General features: G+C 35.4%; 1 protein-coding gene across 1 annotated transcript in view; it reads right to left on the bottom strand.

Moving 5' to 3' along the window:
- The window catches only part of KIF6 (kinesin family member 6), a 173,044-nt gene extending 147,060 nt beyond the window's left edge, over positions 1-25,984 (bottom strand). Inside the window, 5 exon segments of the mRNA XM_059835476.1 lie at positions 1,093-1,202; positions 5,763-5,910; positions 22,653-22,727; positions 25,332-25,380; positions 25,945-25,984. Of these exon segments, the coding sequence (XP_059691459.1) occupies positions 1,093-1,202; positions 5,763-5,910; positions 22,653-22,727; positions 25,332-25,380; positions 25,945-25,984 (422 nt within the window).
- Between the last annotated feature and the right edge of the window lie 430 nt (positions 25,985-26,414).

Genomic DNA, 26,414 nt, shown 5'->3' with positions numbered 1-26,414 from the left:
CTTGTTTCATGAAGATAAGTCTTGAAAGTTGTTTGTAGATATATGTTCTAGATACCACATATTGTATAGAAAACTAAAGCTAGATTTTAACACAACTTGGAAAACTTTTTTAAAAATAAAATGTGCTTAATATATTAATAACATAATTAGCTATTTTGATATAAAATTCTATTGGTTTTCTGTTATTGCTCCTTTGGCAGTTTTCAGTACATTTCCTGCTCTTGTACCAGCAGCAACTTAATTGCTATTTACATCCACCATCATGTTGAGCGAGAAAGTTTATGGTTCCCAGCGTTATTTCAGGGCATGTGCAAATCAAAGCATTCAACAACTTACTTGTTTACACATATTTAGTCTTTGCTGAGTTATTTTAAGAATAACACAGACTATAAACTAGGTTTTCAGAAGAAACCTAGAAACTAGGGTTTGAATTTCCTATAAATTATAAGAACTTTAACTTCACGAAGCTTATGTGTTCATGAACTACAAATCTTTATCTATTACCCTTCTCCAAGTATTAGATGATGCTGGTGTCTCAATGAAAACTACTACAACAATCATCGATTCTGAAGTAAATATATTGTCCTTCGGAGTGCCTTGTGGCCTTTTCTATCTGCTACTTACCTTATTTCATAATTGTTTACTCTAGAAAAATAATTGTCCTTGAAGGAAAAGGCCCAAATAGAAGCAGGGAGTTTTTATCCCTACTGTTGCAAGGAAATACTGCCTGTTACATATGTGTCTGCCACATACACATGTGCATACCATATAAAGAGACAGGCTGGCATGAGAAAAACAAGTATACCTTCTCTTTTGTTTTCAGTGGCTGCAGTAGGTCTCTTCTGCATAATATCAATATATGTTTTTAAAACTTTCACCTTCAGTTAGTCCCATCTAGTTTCCCTAGCCTCTATACATATAAAATAAGAGAAAACTTATAGACAAGGTTGATAAAACTGAGAAAACAAAGTATTTTGAGTTAACACTGAGATCAGTAGCACAGTTTCAAAAATTCCCCAAACAATGCAACAGGGCATCTGAAAATTATTTCTGTTGCTATTTTTGATGATTCTCTGTAGTTTTGTTACTCACGGCAAATCTTCCAATCTGGAGGCCTCATGTCTTGGGTCCAGCAAATCATAACCACATTCATTGTAGATTTCTAAGTAGGAAACATGAGTTGTATACACTTTACCGCTATCCTGGATAAGAAAAGAAAGAAAAAATAGAAAAAAGGAAGAGCTATAAAGAGAAGTCAGAGGTAGACCAGAGGACAAATTTATCACTACAGCTTTTATGTTGCTTCCTCACTCTGTCTCTTTTTCTTCTCCTGGGTATGGTTTGCATTTTCAATTTGTAAAACTTTTATGTTTTCTGTTACCATATGTATAAAGGATCAAGAAAAAAAAGGAAAAAACAAACAACAAAAAACCCCATCAAAAACACACACACAAAAAACCCCAAACCAAAAATCCCCCCCAAACCCCACCATGCCCATGAGTTTAGTCTGGGTTCTTTTGTTGGTTCCTTATATCCAGAAAAGTCTGTATACACTTAGAACATGGCAGCCTGCTTACAGAACCATACAACATGCCATTTTTCACTTCTACAACAAAAGAAGAATGGTATTACAAAGAGGTAAACCCTCATACTATGTATAGAAAGACTATGCTTAAAAAAACCAAGAAACAACAACAACAACAAAATAAATCAAAGATTTACTTCATTTAGAAACATCACTGACATATTGCTTTCTGCTCTCTATCATAACATTTAAGCACTGTATATGATGTCGGCTGTTCTCTGTAATCCTCATTTTTTATGTATAATACATTTCCAAAATGTAACTTAACACAACTGGTTTTTGCAGACAGAATTTTCTCCTGCCCCAAAGCCAAATCCAAACATAAACCTCAAAATAATGGGCTATGATTTCCAAAATAAAAGAAAATTAGTCACTTCTTTTCAGCAGATGAAGCCACTGTGAAAGCACTCATATCACACTCACAGTAGCAGTTTAATAATCCAATCCACTACAGCTGTTTTGCAAAAGAGTTTGAGATACGAACTTTTGATTTTCATTGAATAGTTGTTTCCCATGTTTTTTTTATTGATAACGACAGTTCACTATTTCAAGGGATGCCATTTAAAAAGATACACTGCAGATGGGTAGAAAAAATGTAGTAAGGAACTGTTCAAACAGGAAGCTATTGAAATAGGAGAATTTCTGAACAATAAATTAAAAAGAGATGTTATTAAAAACAAAGGGCTTGATTTGCTTCTCATTTTGGGTAACAAGTTTTGTTTCCTTGGTTTCAAATCGCACTGTCTCAGTGCAAGTAAGAGCTTCAAAAGTCTTGTATTTTGTGTCCCTGAATTCATTTTCTCCTGTTCCACCCTACTTCGGGTTAGGAGGCAGATGATTCTTCTCTGCTCTGTCAGCACTTTCCAAAGCACAGTTGTAGATAAAGAAATGAAAGAAGGGAAAGGTATGAAAAGAAAGGCATGTGGAAAGATAAAACACCAAGAAGATCATAACTAAGTAGAGCTTTTGATCCAAAACCCAGTCTGAAAATGGAAACACAAATATTTTTATTTTTGCAGAAAGTATCTGCTGAGAAGGTGGCAAATAAACTAGTTATTTTTCATCCTTTTTTGTTTTTATTACATAATTAGCACTAGAAAAGAATGTTGGTGTGTTGACACTGTATGGTGCTGGCAATTGCAAGGTCAACCTGTTCACTTTCCATGACCAATGTCCTCCATGGGGTTATGCGAGTGCAGCAGAAGGTCTAAGACAGCATGATCGTGTGGGTGGTTTTTTTTCATTTCCGTTCCCACAAGAGCAAGCTTTTATGCACCTGCAATATGCTGTGTACATTTACCTGCCAAAGCCATACTTTGAAGGCCAAGATAATTACTTAATATTGTTAACCCTTACTTAGACAGGGCATGTTCATGTGACTGAGACATAAATCCTTATGAATAAGAATTGGTACCCTGTATTAGATGAATGACAAAGTATAAAAGTACAATGTAACAATTGACGTTAATGTCAAATAATATTTAAATTTGTTTAATTAAACAGCTTTGTTAACATGTGAAGATTAATCTTAAATGAGTCATAGGCTTGGTGGAGTAAATGAAGAGACAAAACATATATTATACCAGACTCCTCTCTTCCTCTCTTCACTTTTGCCTGCTATAGTTACAAAAGTACCAGAATGATTGACTGTGTTCACTCATATCAGTATTACAAATGCTAAAATAAAATGAAATTTCTTGTAAACATAATGAACAATCGGCAGTGTGCTTACTCTAGCACATGCTTTCACTTATTCACTCATTTCATTGCATACAGATATTAAATTGAAATAATTATACAATATTTTGGTTATAACCTAACACACATACACATATCCTCCTCTAGAAAAAAGTTCTTATACCTGGAATGCCAATCACAGTATCATCATCTAGTTATTGTTGTTTCTCACAGTCCTCTTACATGTGGCAAATAGGATATGTTACTTAAGCTTTCTTTCCAACCTGTAGGTTACAAGTTAGAAGACTTAAGATTTGGAATGACTAACTTAAAATTAACTTCTCTATTCAATGAGAAATTTTGTTGCTGACATGTTATTTGATTTCCTGAAGCATTTCAGTTGACAATTACCATTTACTTATTATAAAATGTAATGTAAGGAGATAATAAGGAATATTTCAGTTGAGGTAAGACTGTTAAAGTTGGGGGGTTTTATAATTTGTATTTATTCTGTTTCTATCATTGACGTTAGACATTGAGACATTACAGTGTAGTTGTAGTATTTTAAATGTTGCTATTACCTTCTGTAAAGCTGAATTTATGCCATGTTTTCTGTACACAGAATAAATAAATAAGCTGCCAAATTAAGTTTCAGGTGTCTTTTTTGGGGGCACAGTAGATCCAGAACCACCATGCAATTACATTGCAGTCAGTTTTCTCCTTCTCTGAAATCCTGCCAATTCTCTTTCTGCCAGGCATGATGGCTTTATTTTTTTTTGCACAGGAGGCAACATCACAGATTTTTTTATTCAAAGTAAAAGAGTAAAAGACTTCAAATTCAGTGGGGTACAATGATCTGTAAATCAGCTTGATTAATTTGTAAGTAAGTGCAACAATTACACTTATGATTTCTGCAAGGTTTTTTTTTTTTTGTAATCGCAAAACTATTGAGACTTTGTATTGTTTCTCTCCCTACTTCTGCAGGGCACAGCTAGAGCTGTTGAAATATACCATTCATTTTTACATCACTGGATTCACCTAAAAAGCAAGTTTATAGCTCTTTGGTTTAGGTCAGTTACCACATTGCAGTGATGTGTTTTGTCCTATAAGCTATGTCAAATTTAGTATTCAAACAGTAGTTGCATTGAGCTGTCAGGGGCAGGAAAATGTTCTGTGCAGTATTTAAAAAGTGAACAGAAAAGAATTAAGAAATAACTGGGACAGAACTGTAAGACTCAGAAATACTGCAAGATGAGGAAAAAGGGAAGAGACAGAGAAATCATATAACTATTTCAAATATTTACTACTGCCCAAACTTTCGGTGAAGCCAAATCAATACTTATATGGGCGTAGTGACTGTTTCTCCACTATAAGTTTCAGATGTAAAGCACATGCAAAACTGGTTTTCAGAATACAGTTTATTACCTTTGAAAGTGTTTTTCTAGTCACTGTTAACTAGTGTTTAGGTAATGATACTGTTTTAAAAACAGACCAAAGGATTTTATTTTCTTTTTTCTTCATTTTGGAAAGAATGCATTAGGGATAATTCATAACAGCAATAATAATAATAAAAAACGTTTGTGACATTTTACTATTTATATCTTTACCTGTTCATATGTTATACATGTGTAATTATGTTAAGAAATTTGTCTAAATGTTTCTATCCAACTATATTCAGTGAATCAGACTTTTATTACAAATACCATATACACATAAAAACGTTCCATATAAGTGCATAACTGGAGTTAAAAGGAAAACAGTAGAAAAGGAAAATGAATATGGATATCTATTTTCTTTCAAATACTTAAAGGCTTTGCATTACTGACTTTAAAAATTGCTTTTCATTGTAATTAGACGTATTTATCATTATCATTCTATAATATATTCTATCTAGTAAGTAACATTAGGTAAAATAAAGGCACTAGACAAAATAAATAGCTGAATATTTTAAAATGCTTAATATTAATTTTACTATTTTATGGGTTGTTTGTTTGGTTTTTTGTCCCAAGCATCAGTCAAGCACAAATAAATTAGGTAACTTATGAAGAGTGAAAGTAATGTCCCATGTTTTATACAACGTTGTTTGTTTACATAGGAATCCGAGCAATTTTTGTATGAGATGTGTGTGATGCAATTCATACAATACAAAACCAGAGTGGAGCTAATATAAGTGTTAAGACAAGGAAAACCAATTACACGATCTCAATGTACGTTGCACCAACATACATTCCAAATATTCCAACATACCAAATAGCACGGTTTTTAGAACTACAAAAACCCACTCCAATGATGTCCATTATTTTCAGTCTATCGCAAGAAACCAGGTAACCAAAAACTCTTAGCAATGTATTCTTGCATAAGATATCATGTCAAGTTAGGTATTTTCTTCAGCATTAATTTTAGGGCTTCCTCTAACACCATAATAAAGACAGCCTTTTGCAATATAGTTAAGTATTTGTAAACCAGACATTAAAAATAAACAGAAAACAATGTCCCATACCTTCCGCAATTGATCAAAAATATAAGATAGAGTCCTGGGAATGATGCCTCGATCACTGTAACGTTCTGCTCCTCCTGTGATGGTAAAAGTTTTGCCACTACCTGTCTGACCATACGCAAAGATAGTACCATTATATCCTGCCAAAACACTATAGAATTTAAAAAAAAAAAAGGGAGATAATTACTATATACGGCATAACAAATTTTCCATGATCAACTTTGTATAGAATCAAAATATAATTAACAGTAATTCTTAATTATGTAGCAGCTGTCTTCAGTAATACAAGAACACACTTCAAGAGATGTAGTTTAAGTTCCATTGAATCTACAATATCTAGAACTGAAGGACTTTTTGATGCCTTGACTTACCCATTATTCAATATCATCATTCGCTGATCATATTTATTACTATTTAGTCTCTTAAAAGACTGTAGATGTCAGGAATTGTGACCATTAATACATTACAGCTAAAGAATCTAGAAATATTTCACATACGGCTTCATTAGTTGCAACCAGAAAAGACTATATTGTAGTTACAAATTCATGTAAGGATACAGTTATACTAGGGGTCTTTTTTATTCTGAGAATACTACCATACTAAAGCATCAAACTACTCGTAGCTTGGATAAGAGTATGCAGGAGAACCTGTGCTTATATCAGTGTAGTAAAATCTTCATTTACTATGAAAACACACTAAACCACATTGGTAAAAGCAAACTTTGCTGTTAGAACTCTGTACAAGAAGCTTCTGTGGAACAGCAACAGTAGCTATGCAATGGCATAGCTTGAAATGACATTCAGACTCAATCATCTTTTTTCACACCTATTACTTGTACTTGCAGAAGTGCCTAACAAGTCTAATTCAAGTATCTTTCTCTACTTCACCACACTCCCACTGTTAATTTCCATCTGATTTCCACCGAACAGTAGATAAGCTTAACGACAATGGTATAGCTGCACACCATGGAGGAAACGTGGGACTTGGCTGCAGCTGACATACAGCTCAGCAGCCATGGCTGACTAAATGGAATTTTCAAGTTATGACTCAATATATTTCAAGACTTTTTGGTCCTGATTTTGTTCTAAAGGAGAGGGCTTCTAATGCGACAAACAAAAAGCAGTCCCCTAAATTATCATGATCTAGGATCCACTACTGATAAGTCAGTACAATTTGAAGGAACTATTTTTACATGCAAATATAGCTTCTTTTTTTTTCTTATTAATGTATGGCAAAATTTCTTGCACTATTTATGAAAACAGAGTCATATTTTTCTCAAGTAAGACCCCTTTGATGGGCTCATGTCTGAAATATAAATACAACATCTCATTTTTCCCTTGACATTAAAAGTAAAATTCCAGGTATCCAATGTTAAAAATTTCTGTTGATACTCACAGTTGACTATCATGCATTTCCCTTGTACAGCTCTGTCTCAAAAGACAAAAATACCAAAAATCTATTTCCCCATTTCTGATTCCATTTCTTGTTAATTATTATGAACTGCCCAGAACTTGAAAAATATTTTAAGTGCTCTAAGATTTTATACTTCACACTGACCGGCTATAAACAATGAGGTAAAAATGATGGAGGTCATAACTGAACAAAATTATCAAAAACTATTAAAATCGCAAACTAAATAGGGATGAAATCAGTTACTGACTGTAATATTTGCAAATCAAACCAGAAGTCATGAGCGTCTGTAGTTGACAGGTTATATGATAGAGAAATCAGATTAGACTGTCAAGCTTTTTTTCTTTCCTTTCAGCAGCTGTCAATTACAAAATGTTTCCTGGATTCATCCGTCTCAGAATTGTTCTACCACAATTCCAGCATCTCCTGACAAAATATAAGGGAGTATTTGAAAACAAATAAAGTAATCAAGAAAGAATTATTTTCTTGATACAACGTATCAGAAGCAAAATCTACTTTAGATTTCATTTACTATGCTTAAAGTCCTACTAATTTTGCTAAAGAAAAAGAAAAGCCAAAATTATTCTTGTGCATTTTGTTTATTGAAAAAGTAATAAATAAACTAAGATTTTAAAAAACAAAAAGGGGGCAAACAATCCTTGCATAAGAGGAAAAGAACTGTGTATAGATAGCTGTTGGTCTGGCGCCACAAGAGACGCAATGGTTCTCCAACTTACTAAAGTTTATTTAAAGGCCTGAGTAGTTGCCAAATTGCTTATTTTAATCCATTACAGTAGGATGCCAGAGAAAAACAGAAACACATTGAAAGGAACTACAGTGAACATCTGCTCCCAAAGACAGGGTATACATAGATTTTAGATTCCAGATGTTAAAAATCAAAACAATTGTCATTATAAAACACCTCATTCATCTATCTTAGGAATTTCTAGTGCCCACTGCCACAGTATCTGAATGCTGAAGACAGTAATGAGTTGTCAGAAGGTAGGGGGTATCAAAAGAAGCTCAGGGATGGCAGGTTCAGAACAAGCAAGGCAAAATGATTCTTCATGTAAAATGTAGTTAAGCTGTGAAACTCCTTGCAATGGGATATTTTGGACGCTAAAAGTTCACACAGGCTTCAGTGGAGACTGGACTAATTAATGAAAAAAATTCTCTCAGGGCTAGTAAACACAGAGAAATCAGAAAGTCCCTAAACTACAAACGACTAGATGCTAACAGAATACTTGGGGGAAGTAGCCCTACATGCTTACACTGTTTTTTTTTTTCCCCTGAGTGTTGAATGTTAGTACCTGTGAGAGATAACATTCTAGGCTAGATGAAACTTTGGTCTGACCCAATGCAGTTGCTCTTCTGTTTTTACATCTCTGCTCTTTGGCTTTTCTAGATCTAGCATTTTGGGTTGTTAAGTTTTCTTACTCCTTCTTTATTTTCAGTTACTGTGACATGGCTCCTGCAGAAAGGTGTGGTTTGCAATGTGTCTGAAAAAGTGGTAAAGGTGTGGCTGCAAACTATCAACTTGAGGTCCCTGTACTTCAGAAAAAGTTGTTGATTAGGATCACCACACATGTAAACATAGTATAAAATGTCACATATCATATGCTGTCAAAACAGCTACAAATGTCAGTGAGTTTTCTTTGTGTTATGTGATTTATATATTTCTTATATTTATTGCAGTGCATCAGCACAGCGCTGAACAGTTTTCCAGAAAACATTGAAAATTCAGAAAATGTGAACATATCAATGTCAATAATGTATTCTCACAGTCCAATGTAACGATAGGTAATATTAATATTGCACTGCATAGATGCACTATGAAAGTGCTGGTTTTGATTCCACAGTTGAGTTCCACTTTAAAATCCAAGACGAAAGTCAATCTTTTTTGTATATGTGTGTATAATTATATATTATTGCAGCCTGTTCATATTTACAGCACTTGTTTCTTTCATTTAGAGTACATTAAAACTAACAACAAAGCCAATTTAAAAAAAGCCTGCTTGAGGTGCTACGGAAGCCTGTAAGGTAAGAGGACTACCAATAATATCAGTGAAACTGCTGGCAAAGCCTTCTAAGAGTGAAGCACAGCCCCATGAAGATAGGAGGGAGAATAAATTCCCTTTCTAAGTCTAAGAAGAAAACCACCTTTATAAAAGACAAGGGACTAGGAGTTCAAGCAGGACTGATGGAGTTCCTTTGGCTTAGAAGCAAGCTGAAGACTATGATCTCACGTCCTGAAAAGAGTAGATGGGAAGACACACTGAAAAGGAAAAGTTTCTACTGTATAGCTTGTTTGCAAAGAATTAAACTTATGAACTAAACAGCACTAAAGCTTATGTACACACATACCTGTTTATGAAAGAATAAATTTCAAAACTGAAGACATGTAACCACCAATCTAGGTATAATATTCTGAATATTAGTCAATGTCAATTTTGAAGGTCTGTATGTGATAAAGTCTACATGGATTAAGGCATATAAAATCCATGCCTGATGTTACTAATTCACACTTCTTTTAAGGAACTTCTCTTGGAATCAGTGGGTATACAAGATGTTTTAGCAATGAGGCTTGTGGAGAAACTATTATCATAGTAAATACTTGCTGAAGATATACTTTGCTCTTTTTCCACTTCTAAGAAATTAAAGTCAAAAATAAATACCAACCTTCATCAATCTAATTTTAGTTCATTGTCCCAAGGAGTTTTACACTGAAATGGTAACAATATATGTAGGGGGACCAATACCTAATCAATCAATAAATCAATTAAACAAATATCTACTTACTAAATACTCAGGAAGTTTAAGATCTGTACTTACTGTTTTCAACTTAAGATGCACAATCCCTTTAGGAAAATAAATCCATAGAAAGCTTTATAACCCTTTAGCCACCCATAAAATGTTATTTAAAAACAAACAAACTACACTGCAGAATTACCCTTGACAAAGTGAAGGGTCTCTCAGTAAGTTAGTATAGTGAGCAGAAAATATACACATTCTCCCTTTCATCTCGAAATATAATCGCAACAGGTACCTAAAAAAGTTGACAACGCCAATTATAAGATGACAAGAAGACAGTGTATTTTCTAAACAGCATCCACCAAAATGATCCTTGAAGATTCTCATCTGCAAAGTAAAGCTGCCCCTAACAGTAATGGAACTGATTCTCTACTGGGAAAGGTGGTAGAGAATCAGCAGCTCTTTTCTGCCTATTCTGCAAAATATACTGCAAGATGTCAGTTCACCCAGGTAAAGTCTGCACCTTTGCTCTTCAAATTCTCTGAACAAAAATCCCAAACCTTTGTTAAACTTAGTATTTGAAAGTATACAGGTTGACATGGTTGTTGATGGTAGTCTAGTGAAGAATTTAAAATAAGTATACATAAAAATCACACATTAAAAGGATATTTTCAGTCATGCCCCCTTGGTGTTACCAGAACATCCAGAACTTTGCAGTTTTTTTTCTCCTAGGAAGCTGAGTTTTGGCATGGTTAAGGAGGCACTTTGTTGAATAAACTCTCTCTTTACTACTTCAAACAAAACACATCAAAGACACATAATCCAAGGAGCAGCTTTGCTGAAAAGATCTATCATGAACTTATGCAATGTTATACAGCTCCCTGTTCAGAAGTTCATGGACTACTTCCAGACAGATTAGCTAAAATGTTGCTGGAGAAATCTGTCTCTGGTCTCTTTTAGCGAAGTTACTCCTGTTACGATTGTTAGAGTTCCTGGAGGGCCTTCTTTTTTTAACAATACCAAGCTCAGAACTGTAAAGCCTATGACACAGAAAAAAAAGTTTTTAAAATACGATGACTAAAACTTGTCCAAATTTGTACATTTGTTTAACTGTGTTAGGAAATTTGGAGCGTTCATTTTCCTTACACGCTAAAACATGCAGGCATAAATTTGCAACACTTTCTGATAGACTTAGCTTTTATAAAAAGAAGAGAAAGTGCTATTCATCACAAGCCACATAAAGCAATCTTTACATAGTAAAATGCGTATCAATATTACCTACAAAAATATTTAGGGTTAACTTTAAACCAAAAAAACCCAGAAAAATAGATATAAAAAAGTAAGTTTTTAACAAATAATTTGTTGTTTCAGCTTTGCTTCTACTGCTTTACAACCAGGTATGCCATGTTCCTATCTGGAAAATTTGGACCAACTTAAATAGGTAAAGGAAAAACCTAAGTTGTCGTGTGCATGAGCAGTAAGTCCGACATGTTGGAGTTCGTACCTGTGAATGACAAAATCCACTGAATGTGGACAAGTGTCATTGGCCTGAATTTCTACATGTAGAGAAGTCTCAAAAAGTTGCCCAAGACCTCAGATTCTGTGAAGACAAGCTTTCTAGAAAAAGGTGACATTTCTGGGAAAACACAGACATATGGTAGTTTGGCAAACAATCATATTTCAATCTCATTCAATATACTGAGCTGCCTTCGTATCTTGTTATTAACGTGTAGGATATCTCGGTTACATGACTGCCATGAAAGGCCCAGAAAGGTCAAACTCTGCAAATTCAAATGGATCAGAACTAAACAAATTGAATCTTAATATTTTAGATTTAACTCATGATGCCAGAATATTAGGATTTCCCAGATTTTGTAGCATAATTAATAATTGTGTCAGTACAGTGACAGATGGAAAATATGTATTTTAAAATTGCATATGTATTTTTGTGTTTCAGTGAAAGTACATCTGGTCAAACCATATGAAGAGTCACATATCACAAAGCTGTATACAATGAAAAAATTGTAATGTTTGCTGGATATAGTAATTTGAAACTGAAACATGTATGTCTGTGACAATATATCTACATGTGTGCTGTATGTAAAGGTGTGTTGGATGATAAATTTTAGTCTTGTTTTTAATCACTGTAAGAAAAGTTAATTTAAAGCAAAATATTGGTGAGGAAACATCATGATTACCTGCTAAGTATTCTGAATTCATCAACAAGTATTTATGTAATAAGCAGCTCTATTTAGTAAAGTTGGTATTGTTAGACAACCTAAAATTAAACAACAAATGTTTCCCTTGGTGGAAATCAGAATAAGACAGAGGGGGAAAAAAACCCAAACCACACCACACCAAAAAAAAGGAAATAGTCATAAACCAACAAGAAAACAGTAACATGAGCTAATATCAATTTTAATGAAATAATAACATTAATTGCAGGCAAACAACTCCTAATCTATGAATAAGTATTTTTTTATTACAGTCCTAAATCTTCTTTATCCTTTTATTCTGCAGTATAATTTCTAATCTAATTATATGCCCACTTGAAGATGATTTTAACACAGAAAAAGGTTAGATCTGTTCTTACATTTTACTCAAAGAACTGAGTGCATCTTTTCTGATTAAGCACTGAAAAAATATTGCTGGTTTTTAGAAATACAACAGCTTTGTGCTTGACCTTACAAAGCTAAGCAGCAACATTTTTTAAACACAAAGAAAGCATTGAATATGTCCTCTATATTGCGTACAATTGAAAGCACATCTTTTCCAAATGAGATAATTTGTGTACCCAACTGACTAAGGAGATTATTTTCATCATACTGCTATATAAACCTAACCATATATTGTGACAGCAACATAATTTAGCGTGATGAGATGGCACAAACCAAAAATTTTCAAGTTTTACCTCCAAGCTATGAAACAGACTACGAAGAAATCTCTCACAATGACAATCTTTGAGACAGAAATTACAATACTTTCAGTATTTTTCTAACCAGAATATTGAGAGCAGGGGTTTAGAAAACATGCTGAGAAAGAGTTCTCCACCTGCAAAGTATCATTAAGCAAGCCCATGATCCAAAGCTCATTCAAGTCAACCACCACCTTTCCAATAATCTCACTGAGTTTTAGGTGTGATCCAAAGCATGAGACAATTTGATGCAGATTTTTTGATGGTGTAAATGCTTAAACACACTACGGTATTTTATTTTAGATCCTTATTTAAATAAACAGCTGTTACGGAGTTGTGTACTGGCATTTTCAGTCACCCAACTGACTTGCCTCATGCCTCAAAGATGTCTAATTCCTAAATGAAGGGTGTGATACAGAAGTCTAACTCATGGAAGCAATTTCACTTAAATTGATAGATATGTTATGTTTACAACTGCTTAACATTCCTCAAGTGAGAAATTCCTCAAGTGAGAGCTAGACAATTTATGGGTAGTTACTACAGTTTAAAATATCACCCAGTACTTTGTCCTTCAGTATCTGAGACAATATAAATAGTGGTATAAAACCCAGTGACAGGAGACGGAGGTTGAAAGCAGACTGGGGTTGTTTTATTGTGGTTGGCTTTTCTGACTACATTTTGTTTTAATTTCCAGCGAAGATTATTTGTTCTATTTAAAGTTTATGGACACAGAACTTTTAATTTGTTTCTGCGCTCATTGTTAATGAGACTTCAGGCAGGCTTGCGCCTAAGTATAACAAAGAACTCTGCTTCCTCTGCTACTACACTGGTTTTGCTGAATCAAAAGAACAGTTACCATCAAAATTTGAAAAAAAATAAATCAAATTCTCCCTCTTGAGTTCTGTGTCCAGTTTTGGACTCCCCAGTAGAAGAAGGGTGCTATAAAGAAACTGAAGTGAGCCTGACAGAACCAAGTTAGTTCAGGCAGGAGCACATCACACACAAGGGGAGCTGTTGTCTATCAACTCGGAGAAGAGAAATCTATACATATACCTTATTACCAACCTCCATTATGCAACGGATCATTACAGAGGTGGAGTCAGATTCTTCTCAGAGGCTTACACAGTGGTAGGACAAGAGGCAGTGGTCACAAGTTTCAAGAGGGGAAATTCTAAGTGGGTATAAGGAAAATGTTCTTCACACTGAGAGTAGTTAAGCCTTGGAACAGGTGTCTAGATGGGTTGTGGGATCCCCACCTTTGGACATTTTCAAAGCTCTACTGGACAAGGGCTTGAGTAACCTGATCTAACCTTGAAGCAAGACCTGCTTTGGTCAGGAGGTTGGACCAGATTACGTACAGAGATAGATACCTTCTGGCATAATTATTCTAATTTGTTAGCAGTAGGCATAATTCATATAGAATCATCAGCAGAATAAGGAAAAACTAAACAGTCCTTATCAGTCCCTGAAAATGTGCTAGAAACTGCTAAAAACTCTGCCCTATTTCAGACTAGTCTCAATGCATCAGTGTTATAACCACCAATATGACAGTCTTCCACAGGGAAGTCAGTGCTCTGACTCCTTTTGTGTTACTCCAAACTCCATTATGAAAAAGACAAAGAAATAGTAACAACCTTATTCTCAAGTTTTTGATATTGACAGGTATTACAGACAAATGTGGAAATCTTGTCTCAGCAGCTGGCAAATGAAACCTATCCACAACACCAAAAGCCATCACAGCAATGATAAATATGAAGTCTAAGCAAAAAGATTTGCTTGCTCTGACACTTAATTCCTATTGCAAGACATACTTCTCAGTCTTCAAAAGGATTAAAAAGACCATTTAAGTAGATGCACTTAAGCCATCTGTAATTTTTATTATTGTTTTGTTTTAAAATGAAAAAGTTCAAAGTGAAAAGTTTTTACTAAGTTTATAATGTAAATAAATAAAATATGTCTAAATATTTAAATGGAAAAAAAAGGCCTTATTAAGTAAGGACTAAATCTGTGAGTGTTTATTTGTAGATAAGAGAAATTCCTGGGAACAAATTTCATCTTTAAAAATTAATTACTTTGATTTTATTAGCTTCATATTATTATTTTAACCTGAGTTTTGATATCTTAATTTTAAATGACTGGTAACATAAAGGCATGTGGTTGGAACAAATACTCAATAACTATTAAAATACTAGACTAATGAAAAAAGCAGAAGACACCAATATCTTTGGTCTTGGGATACTGTCAGCCCTCTCCTCATTTCAGTTCTTGCTGTCCTGAAATATTTTACCAGTGTCCATCACTTTCCTTTCGTGGTGAATGGAGTGAAATCCAGTTGGCGGCCAGTCACAAGCGGAGTCCCCCAGGGCTCAGTTTTGGAACAGGTCTTGTTTAATATCTTTATAGATGATCTGGATGAGGGGATTGAGTGCTCCCTCAGTAAGTTTGCAGACAACACCAAGTTGGGTGGGAGTGTTGATCTGCTCGAGGGTAGGAAGGCTCTGCAGAGGGATCTGGACAGGCTGGATCGATGGGCCCAGGCCAATTGGATGAGGTTCAACAAGGCCAAGTGCCGGGTCCTGTACTTCGGTCACAACAACCCCATGTAATCCTACAGGCTTGGGGACGAGTGGCTGGAAAGCTGCCTTGCAGAAAAGGACCTAGAGGTGTTGATTGACAGCCGGCTGAATCTGAGCCAGCAGTGTGCCCAGGGGGCCAAGAAGGCCAACGGCATCCTGGCCTGTATCAGAAATAGTGTGGTCAGGACCAGGGAAGTGATCGTGCCCCTGTACTCGGCACCGGTGAGGCTGCACCTCAAATACTGTGTTCAGTTTTGGATCCCTCACTACAAGAAGGACATTGAGGTGCTGGAGCGTGTCCAGAGAAGGGCGACAAAGCTGGTGAGGGGTCTGGAGCACAAGGCTTATGAGGAGCGGCTGAGGAAACTGGGGTTGTTCAGTCTGGAGAAGAGGAGGCTGAGGGGAGACCTCATCGCTCTCTACAATTACCTGAAAGGAGGTTGCAGAGAGATGGGTGTTGGCCTCTTCTCCCAAGTGACAAGCGATAGGACAAGAGGAAACTGCCTCAAGTTGCACCAGGGGAGGTTCAGGCTGGATATTAGGAAAAAGTTCTTTACTGAGAGAGTGGTCAAACATTGGAACAGGCTGTCCTGAGAGGTGATGGAGTCACCATCCCTGGAGGTGTTCAAGGAATGTGTGGACGAGGCATTGTGGGACATGGTTTAATGGGCATGGTGGTGTTTGTTGGTTGATGGTTGGACTTGATATTCTTACAGGTCTTTTCCAACCTTTGTGATTCTGTGATTCTTTCTATATCAGAAATTCACTAAATTTCACTTATTTAAAAAAAAAAAAAAATTCAACACAGTCCTGGGAAAAACAGCCCCCAGACATCATATTTAAGATAAAAAGAAGGAAGAACTTAATTTGCAGGATCTGGAAAACAAGTATTCAGGGAGGATTTTTCTTTACAGAGACTCAGTATTTAGGTATCTTCTATCACTTGGAGCTCAGATTAAAGTTTTTTTTAATTAAAATATATAAAAGTATCTCAGTATGACATTTTTTTCTTTATGCCTTTGCCAGATTTATGGAACAAATCTGATTTGGTAATGAATGCCTCATCTTTCAAAAACAACACCGATTTCCAAATGTGCATGTAACTGTGTTTTTGAGAGCTTAGTGCAAGCAAGTTTCCTTAGAAAATTCAAAAGGGCTTTCCTAAAAAAAAATAAGGTGTAATATAATTTCTTATTTTAACTAAAATATCTAAATATATTTAGAATTCCACCATAAGCACTGCAGAAAATAAGTGACACAATGATAATCTGAATCAAAGCTATCAAACTGTAACCTATAATAAGCAGCCTTCTTGAACAATTCTAAACTGTGCAATTTAAGTCAAAATAAACATAAGCAACTAATAATCATTTGAGATTAATCACTAACAAAGCTTTTCACTTTTTATTGCCTCATAATTGTACACACTTTCAGGAAGAACTGCTAGCATTACTGCTCCAATTTCTCAATTTAGGAGAAATTTTAAGCTACATTTGTTTCAACCTGACATCCAAAAAAATGTGTCCTTTACTGTATATAGATTCTACAGGCCTTTTGTACCTAAATCACCCACATTAGCAATCATACAGCTGTGATGCAAGGTTGTCTGCAGGTGAGCCAAGCCACTACTTCCCATACTGTGTCACAAACGTATCCAGATGAGAAGGGATAATTGTTTATGTAAGCTTATCATTTAATTAGTTAACAAGGACTATTTTCTAGAATATCCACATGCTTACAGGTCTGATGCTTACACCTTAACAAAATTCCAGAAAAAAACCCCTCCACTACTAGAGCATAGCTGTTTTACTAGACATTCTTCATTTTAATCATATTAGCATGAAGATTTAACAAGTCTTCATAAAAAGGCCAGCTTTGATCATGGTAGCAAATATTATATTACGCTGATAATACCAAGAGATTTTAAGCTGGTTGGGGAGTCACTTTGCCAGGACTATGAAAAACAAGTAATTGATTTGTATCACAAAGGTCTTACAACATTTTAATCATTCAATCCTTGTGTATTACAGCTTCAGTGAGTTGACATTTATATTGACATTGCAGTACCAAAACTGTACAAGTCTTCATTGAGCTCACGGTGTTGGAAACAATCCTTGCTATTAGGGCATGCAGCAACCTGCTGTACCAGCCAACAGCATCTACAAATACAGAGGCAACATGTAGCAGTTCCACTAAACAAGCCTAAAAAGAAAGGAGGGGCAGAAGGGAAGGGAATGTGGATAAAAAGGGTGGAGAAACAGCTTCCTATACGCGACACATGTATAGGAAGATACATAGACATAAGTAAGATTTTTGGCATGAGTCCAAATAAGAATGATAGTTTAGTGCACCTTTTAAGGAACTTAATTCAGATTATTTACTCACTGAAGCAGAGAGATACAGGTAAGGAACCTGTACCTGTTCCAGGTCACCTCATTAAAAAAGCTGCTTTATTTGACCCCACAAAAGGATGAGTTCTATACACTTCTTTTGAGGTGTAATTTCTTTAGAGTGGAAAATAGGTCTTAAGTTTTTTGACATGCAAAACAACAAATAACCAATTTAATGGAGGGTTCTGGCTATTACATAACGAATAAATAATCATGACTGACTTTTACTTTTCTGTTCTCCTGTCACATATATTTTCTGCTGTTGTAGTTTGAAATTTTCGTGAAGGCAGTTTGTACTCTTACAACTAATGTTATTAAAACTATTTTACACATCTAACATGATGCACATGTTTAATTATACTGTTAAATACTCAAAAAAAAGACCTTGTATTTCAAATTATACAAAAATAAAGTGAACTAAAAAAACAATTTGGAATTCCAGTTGCACAATAAAGATCTTTTCCCCAAAAGCCAAACATTTGCATGAAGCCAAAGTTTGCATAATAACTTCATACAAGAATTGAAATTAAGGAGGTTCTGAAAGACCCATGACAAAGCTAAAAGAGCTACGTATTTTCCTATGTAAAATCAAATTGTTGTAAGATTTCAGATATGTGGATTTTTATTTTTTCACAATTTAAGGTCAACATCACAAGGAAAATACAAATTGCATCACATTTCAAAGCATGACAAAGTCTGCAGATTAAGTACTATCAAAGGAATAGCCCCACTAATTCCACATTCGTCTTGTTAGGAGAAAATTATACTAACGTATTGTATATGATAAGGGATTCCATCAAAATAAAAAAGAAACATTCCTTTTGCTGTAAAAAGATATAAAGTTATGACTTTTATCTGTTCCTAATAATGAGATTTAAAAGTAATGAAGAACCATAAAAAATTCAGAAATAAGAATATAAAGTTTTTAAGAATATCTCAATTTCTTTTACTCTATGATGTTTGAAAACAGAGGTCATAATTTATTTGGAACCTTTTTTTTGTAATAAACAATTTCTTTATTACACAGCCTTGTAAACTAAGTCAGTTTTCATGTTTCAAGCAATTTCTTGTCTAATGATTCAGATTTCAGAGCAATTATTAATCCACAATCCTATCGAAGCCAGTGAAAGTAAAGCACATTCAGCATTACTCTAGCTTAGATGGTCAAAAGGAGAGCAATCTAAGAGAAAATTAGCATCCCTTTACAAACTAATGAAATTTCATTAGTTTGAAGAAACTTGTAGATATTTTATTTTCCTTGAATACATAGTAAAAGACAAATCCCTGAGTTGTTAGTGAGAGAGAAAAAAAACCCAAAACCCAAACAAACCACAAAACAGCAGGTCCAAATACTTCTATTATATCATCTTATTCACAGACTTAAACAGGAAGAAAAAAAAATAGCAGCAGAAAAGCAAACGATGGTCACTGGATTTCTATGAGTATATTCAGAAAAGCTAGAAATATCCTCTTAGGATGTTTAGTCTACAGCCTGTGGCTTTGTATTACAAGGCAATCTAATGATGTAAATATGTTTTCCAAGTATTTTCAGTTACTGGTGAAATATTTTCTAAAACTGGAAAGAGAGACATTACAAAATACAGTCAACGTTATAATGATGCTGTTCTGCAAAATATTTTGACTGTATTTTCCGTAAGAATAAGCAGCAGAAAAAAAACAGAAAAGAGTAAAGGGAAGTAGTTTGTATATTACAGATGCTAATTCTTAGGATAAACACAGCACACCAAAAGAAACTAAAATGGTAGTGGGAGTATTATCCTGGAGGCTATCAGATCTTTCAAAAAAACATAGGTGATTGCCATTAGGTTTATAAACAGCTGAGCTGTTTCTTATTTGCATGATACATCTGAAAAGAAAATATTTTCAATGTTATTCTTTAATAAATCAAGACAAAACACTGGCCATACTAGAACTGAAAACGAAACTAATTCCAAAGTACTAAGATTTTCTACCTAATTTCTGATTGCATTCATCATCATAACACTAATATTTGAAGCATTATAAGAGTAACCTTGTTCTGTTGTTAGCCCAAAGCAATGCTTAATTGTTAGCAAACTGTAAAAGAAGGATGTTATTTATTTCTCTATTTTTTGATAGAGTAATAGAGTTAGTGCTGCTTCTTAAAGATCAAGCTGTCTCTGCCCCCCCCCAAAAAAAATAATCAGGAATATATAATTAAAATTAAAAGGAAAAGGGAAAAGCACAAATTAATAATAAAAAGAAATCAAGTAAGGGAGGACTTAAGCATTAACAAAGCAACAATAAAAAAAAAAAACAAGCAAATCACATGGTTATAATGGTTTGCAGAGGCTGGCACTTTTGACTGAAGAAGCAAGTTAAATGAACTAATGTCTGGTGCCTCTGAAACCACAGGCGAAATGGCCAGTTACACACTGGCCTTAAAGAGAGAAAGTAGTGGCCCAACATCAAAGAAAGCACACTTAAAAAGAAAAAAAAAAGAAAAAAGAAAGTTGCATCCAACTTCCATCCATCCAAGCACAAACTAGAAAGATTTTAGAATCCTGAACACTGCATTGCTGTTTTTAGTTTAAACAATGCCCAAGATTTTTTTTCTGAGTATTCAAGTCTAACTGAATTTTCTCATGACTGTAAATATGCATGGCAAAGAGCCTCAAAATGTTACTGAACTATTTCGTTGATACTTTCCTGCTACTTTCTTTTCCCTAGCAATAGACAAAAACTGTTCCCTTAGTAAAGTGACTCCAATAGAAATGAGTGCATTTTCAACAGTTTTTCCCTTCAAGATAACGTTGACTTAGAAAGAAACAAATAGTGAAGAACATTTTGCTATGAAAGACTGGTCTTTCAGAGCAACAGGGCAATTCTTACTGTCCCACAATGGAAAGAAAAATTGAGTCATTAACTATAGGGTGAAAAAAATTTCAGGCACAGTTAAGGATTCCATTAACTAAGGAGCCTCGTGACTATGAAGACATTTTGAAATACGTATTTTTGCCCAAGAAAAGGTAAAAACGAAGGAAGAGGATGAGAAACATGAACATACTTCAGGTATTGCCTACTCTACCATAAAAACACAAGCAAAATTATCCTTCAATATTATCAGTAACAATAAAAACATCAATTAGAATACAAGCTTTAACATGTTATAACACTCAGAATGAAAATAGTCTTGACTCAGTTAAGAATGATTTTATAAATCAATTTTAGTGTTGAAGGCTCAGCTATTCGGAGATAATTGTATGCCTAAACACCACTGATTTTAATAGCATTTTAATAGCTTGTAAAAATATCTAAAAATCAAAACTAAACACTACATAATGGAGCAAATCAATGTATAAAAATCTTGTATCAGCCAACACTGAAACAAGGGAAAACAATACCACTTCCTGTTTATTAGAGTACTGTATAGGTGATTTATTCAACTGGAAAACCTTTCCATATTCTAGTAAAACACTCCAAAGGAAAAAAAAAAAAAAAATCAGTCAGTCTGTTGCTAGTTAGCTTTGCTACTCTGAGTTTTTGTTGAGGGTAATTCAATCCATAGGATGTAACAACGAGAGTTTTAACCCTGCTCTTTCCAAGCACAGTCAAATAAGATACAGAAGGTTTTGTCTGCAGTCACCAGTAAACTCAGAAATATTTAAAGTTAAGTAAATGAGTTAACAGGAAGCTATATATTATAAAGTCAGATAAGCAAAGAAATCCCTTTTGGGTGAAAAAAGAATGTAACAAATTTTTTTTAAAGCATATTTAACTTATTCTAGTGAAGTTTCAATTTCACTGGCTCTTCATTTTCACAGTCAATTACGCTCCTGCTTTATGTGGGACTTTTAAGAAGAAAATAGAGGGGAAAATCGAGAAAACGAAATTGTAAAGAGCTAGGTATATTTTTACTTCCAAGTAACAATTTGAGAAAGACTGAGTGTCCAACTGAGGATGTCTGTTTTCCTAGAGTGCAAAACATGTGGCAGTGCAATAGGCTGAAGAGTAACTTGCAGAATCATAGCTTAAATCAATGAATGGGTCAGACAATGAATGAAAAAAGTTGGTAACTAAAGTAATACTGTCCAACTCACTGCAAGTTTGGATTCTGAGCAGTAAGTTTGATAAACAAACACTATGCAGAAATTCTGCTTCCTCCAGTGTGGGATTTTCTACCCCACTAAAACCAGTACTAACTTACTTCAGCAACGTGGGCATAAGCTGAGCAAAGAGAACAGCATATTGGAAAATCCACCAGGTTCAGAGTGGCATTCAATCCACGCAATGAATAAAGGGGACTTCTACATCAGTCTCAAATGCTTGCCTTTGCAAACTCTAAAATATGAGCATTGTTTGATTATTATATGGAGGAGAAAAACAAAAACAGTGCCAAAATCACTGCCCTACACATTGAGACAAAAATAACAAGAGCAAAATTTGAGAATATCTCCACAGGTCTTAATTCATGCGTGTCCCTAACTTAATGAAAACTAAACAGGGGGATAAGATTTTCGTTAGGTTTACCCCTTCATTGAACTATATAGGGAATACTTTTCTAATGAAATGAGGTGAGCTTATATTATAGACAGAAAACTAATTAGACATGGATTTCTATGCCTATGCAAAAAATGGGGCAACAGTAGCAGTGCTATTTTAGGAGTTAATAATGGAACCTTACCATACATAAAATTCTCAGGGGATTGTTGCATATCTCCTAGGTTCGGACATGTCAGTATTTAGAAAATTAAAACATCAATCCACTTTTACAACAGCGAGACTAACAATTGCCAGCTCTCCTCCAAGTAATACAATGAAAGCTATTTTTGATGCTGTGTTACCCCGATTACTCGCAAGATCAACAACGTACCATTCTGCTACTGGTTTGGCAATGCTGTCAAAAACCACATCTTGTTTTGCCTCTTGATCAAAAATTTTCTGAAATCTGAAAATATTAAGCAAATAATAATTGCTCAGAATCTTAAAACACTACTTGATTCATACATTTTTGTTTGTGTTTGTAATAGTCAATGTTTACATCATAAGGCTTACATAACTTAGCACAATGTTTTCCCTGTAGTCTTAACTACAGCGTGCTGTTGTGCTATTGTACATAAATAGGCTGTACACAGTGCTGCTTTGACAAGATGTGTACAATAAAATCCTCTGATAAAATGATGTGGCTTAGAAAAAAATAAACCGTATTTTAAATCTATCAAGAGAATCAGTGTTTGTAACTGGCACCACACTGAAACCTGGATAAATAGATTACACTATAACCAAATACAGCATCCCACCAGTATAGCCAGGCTCACATTTTTTTGTAACTGCTTCCTTCATTCTGCTGCACAGTTCCTGTAAATCACAAGGAGATATTTAATTCAATCTAAGTTTTGTCACTTCCTATATAAAATATCTGCATTTGTTTTACAGAGAATCAGAGAATACTTCAGGTTGGAAATGACCATCTGCTCCAATCCCCCTGCTCAAAGGAGGGTCAGCTAGAGCAGGGGTCTGTACAGTCAGGTTTTGAGTATCTCCATGCATAGAGGCTCCATAACCTCTCTGGGCAACCTGTTCCAGTACTTGATCACCCTACAGTAAAAAAGTTTTTTTGATATTTCCTGTATTCCAATTTGTGCCCATTAACTCTTGTCCTGTCACTGAGCACCACTGAGAAGCATCTGGCTCCATCTTCTTTATTCCCTCGCTCCCCATCAGGTGTTTATACACATTGATAAGATCCCCTGGAGCCTTCCCTTCTCCAGGATTAACAGTCCCAGGTCACTCAGCCTCTCCTCATATGTCAGATGCTCCAGTCCCTTAATCATTGTTGCATCCCTTTGCTGGAGCCCAGAACTGGACACAGAACTCCAGATGTCATCTCACTGGTGGTGACCAGAAGGGAAGGATCAACTCCCTTTACCTGCTGGCAACACTCTGCCTAATCTAATGCAGCCCAGAGGCTGTTGGCTTTCTTTGCTGCAAATGGTGTATTGCTGACTCACCTTCAACTTTTTGTCTACCAGGACTCCAGGTCAACCCCGAGCCTGTCCTGGTTATTCCTCACCAGGAGCAGGACTCGGCATTTCACTTTGTTGAACTTCGTAAGATTGCTATTGTCCCATTGCTCCAGTTTCTTGAGGTCCCTCTGAACAGCAGCACAACTAGCTGGTGCATCAGCCATCCCTCCCAGTTTCATATTGTCTGTGAACTTGCTGAAGCTTCACTCAGTCCCAGCACCCAGGTCATTAGTGCTAAACAGTATTGGATCGCAGTGTTGATTACACTACTAGTGACTGTCCTCCAGCTGGACTTTGTACCCCTGATAACAACCCTCTGAGCCCAGCAGCTCAGCTCATTTTCCACACTCCTCACTGCACTTCCCTGATCCCATTCCTCAGAGTCTTCCTGGGTCACCTGACCCTGCTCCCACCTTCCTTTTTATGTTTGCGTTTAGTCAGGAGCTGCTTGCTTATCCACACAGGCCTCCTGCTGCTTTTTCATGATTTCCTGCTCATCAGGATGGACTGTTCTTGAGCTTGGAGGTGGTGATCCTTGAAAATTAGCCAGCTCTCCTGGACTTCTGTCCAGGTCTGTGTCTCATGGGATTCTTCCAAGCAGGTCCCTGAATAGGCCAAAGTCTGCTCTCCTAAGTCCAGGGTTGTGAACCTGCTTTTTGCCTTGCTTCCTTCTCTCAGGATGCTGAACTTCAGTATCTCATGGCCACTGCAGCCAAGACTACTCCCAGGTTTCACATCCCTGATCAGTTCTTCCATGTTTGCAAATATGAGGTGCAGCAGAGCTTCTCCCCTCATCAGCTCTTTAACCATATGTTAGGAAGTTGTCATTAATACACTCCAGAAACCTCCTGGGCTGCTTGTGCCCTGCTCTGTTGTCCCTCATATCTGGAACTGTATACTCACATAGAACTTCACAGGGTATATAGAAAGGCACTACAGACACCAGGTATATAAAAAGGCACCATGGACTGCAAGGGATTATGTGGTGTATACAACATCACAGACAACTGCAATACACAAAGTATAAAGGCATATATTCTATCCTGTTAACGCTTAATCAGTCAAGTCATTCAAACAATTGTGTTTGATTCCCATACAAGAAAGTAAGAACAAAGGAGAATAATGTTTGAGGCGAGCAGGATAGACAACTTGCTCCTTAGCATTATTTTTGCATTCGCTTAAGAATAATAAGACATAATGTTTCTCAAAATCCATCTCTACAGACTTTTTAACAAATTATAAAGTCAGAAAAAAATGTCAGCATTCATTACAGCTGGCTTGGGCATCTGCAACCTAAGCTAGTTTTGCATATTAATCTAGTTGGAGAGGGCAGCTCCTCTCTTCCCAAGCAGAAGATTTCCTTACCTGATGTAAAATGACATCAATCTGAGCTGCAGATGTTTATCTGGGGCTCTCTTTTTTAATAGCATAGAGCAGCAAATTTATTTGATTTAGTATTATACAAAATAAGGATTATTAAACTTGGAAAATGACAATCTCATCCTAGTCATTAGAGGTGGTTATACATCTAGCTTTCTTTGTCATCAGAATTTTAAAATGTTGCCTCCGAGTTTTCTGTTGAAAAGATAAAAATATTTGATTGATATTGCTGGTATTAATTTTTAATTTCTAAAAACTATTTACATTCTACAACCCTGGTTTTGTTTCTTTCAACAATCTCTGTTTTTCTTTACCGTGTTTTGGTTATGTCTGAAACACAGTTTCTAAACAGACTGTTTTACATCAAGACATCTTTAGCCAGCCTATGCCAACTCATTAGATCACAAGAGAACACACAGTCCTGCATTCAATTTTCATACTCAAATGCAAAACAAGCTGTAAAAATGGAAGAACTGATAAATGAAGATGCAGTCTTTGAGATGAGACTTAGAAATGTATAATGACTTGCAATGGATAGAAAAACCCCCACAACTTTATCAAATGCTATCACACTCGTTCAAGGGCAGACCATACTATGCTGGAGTATTCCTCTTGGTAATGGAGTTGTATAAAAATAAACCTATCTATACCAAAGCTTGATTTTAAGAATAGGCTTTTCCAGATTCTATAGATCTGTATCACTACACGGTGATATCCATCACTAAAGGCAAAAGACACAAAGCTAAGGCTTTTACTTACTTGAACTTGTAGCTCTCTCGTTTATTATTGACGAACCCATCTGCTAAATCACGTGGCACGATAATCTCCAGACTGGACAGAGATCTCTCATCATCATCGACTGAATAAATCTAATAAGCATGGATATGAATTAACACAATAATTTTACCTGTAGAACAGCATAGCCCTTAGGTATAACACTTACGTAAGCTTAGCACCTGTAACTGCCTGAAGAAAAACTTCACACAAATTTCAGAATTGCATTGTATACCATGGCTAATCAGTATGTCAAAACAACATAGCAAACTAGAATAGTTCTGCCTACTTCAAAAGCCCTTAATACATGAGCAGATCCTCCTTCAGCTATTATACAACAAAACAAGCACATACTAACACTATCCTGTTTGTTACCATGTAAACACTACAATAAGATTTGAAACAGAAACATACCCTCTTTGATATAATTTGCTTACTAAACCTCTTTAATATCT

The sequence above is a fragment of the Gavia stellata genome, chromosome 2, assembly GCF_030936135.1.
Source record: "Gavia stellata isolate bGavSte3 chromosome 2, bGavSte3.hap2, whole genome shotgun sequence".
NCBI lineage: Eukaryota > Metazoa > Chordata > Aves > Gaviiformes > Gaviidae > Gavia > Gavia stellata.
This window is presented reverse-complemented; position numbering and strand designations above follow the sequence as displayed.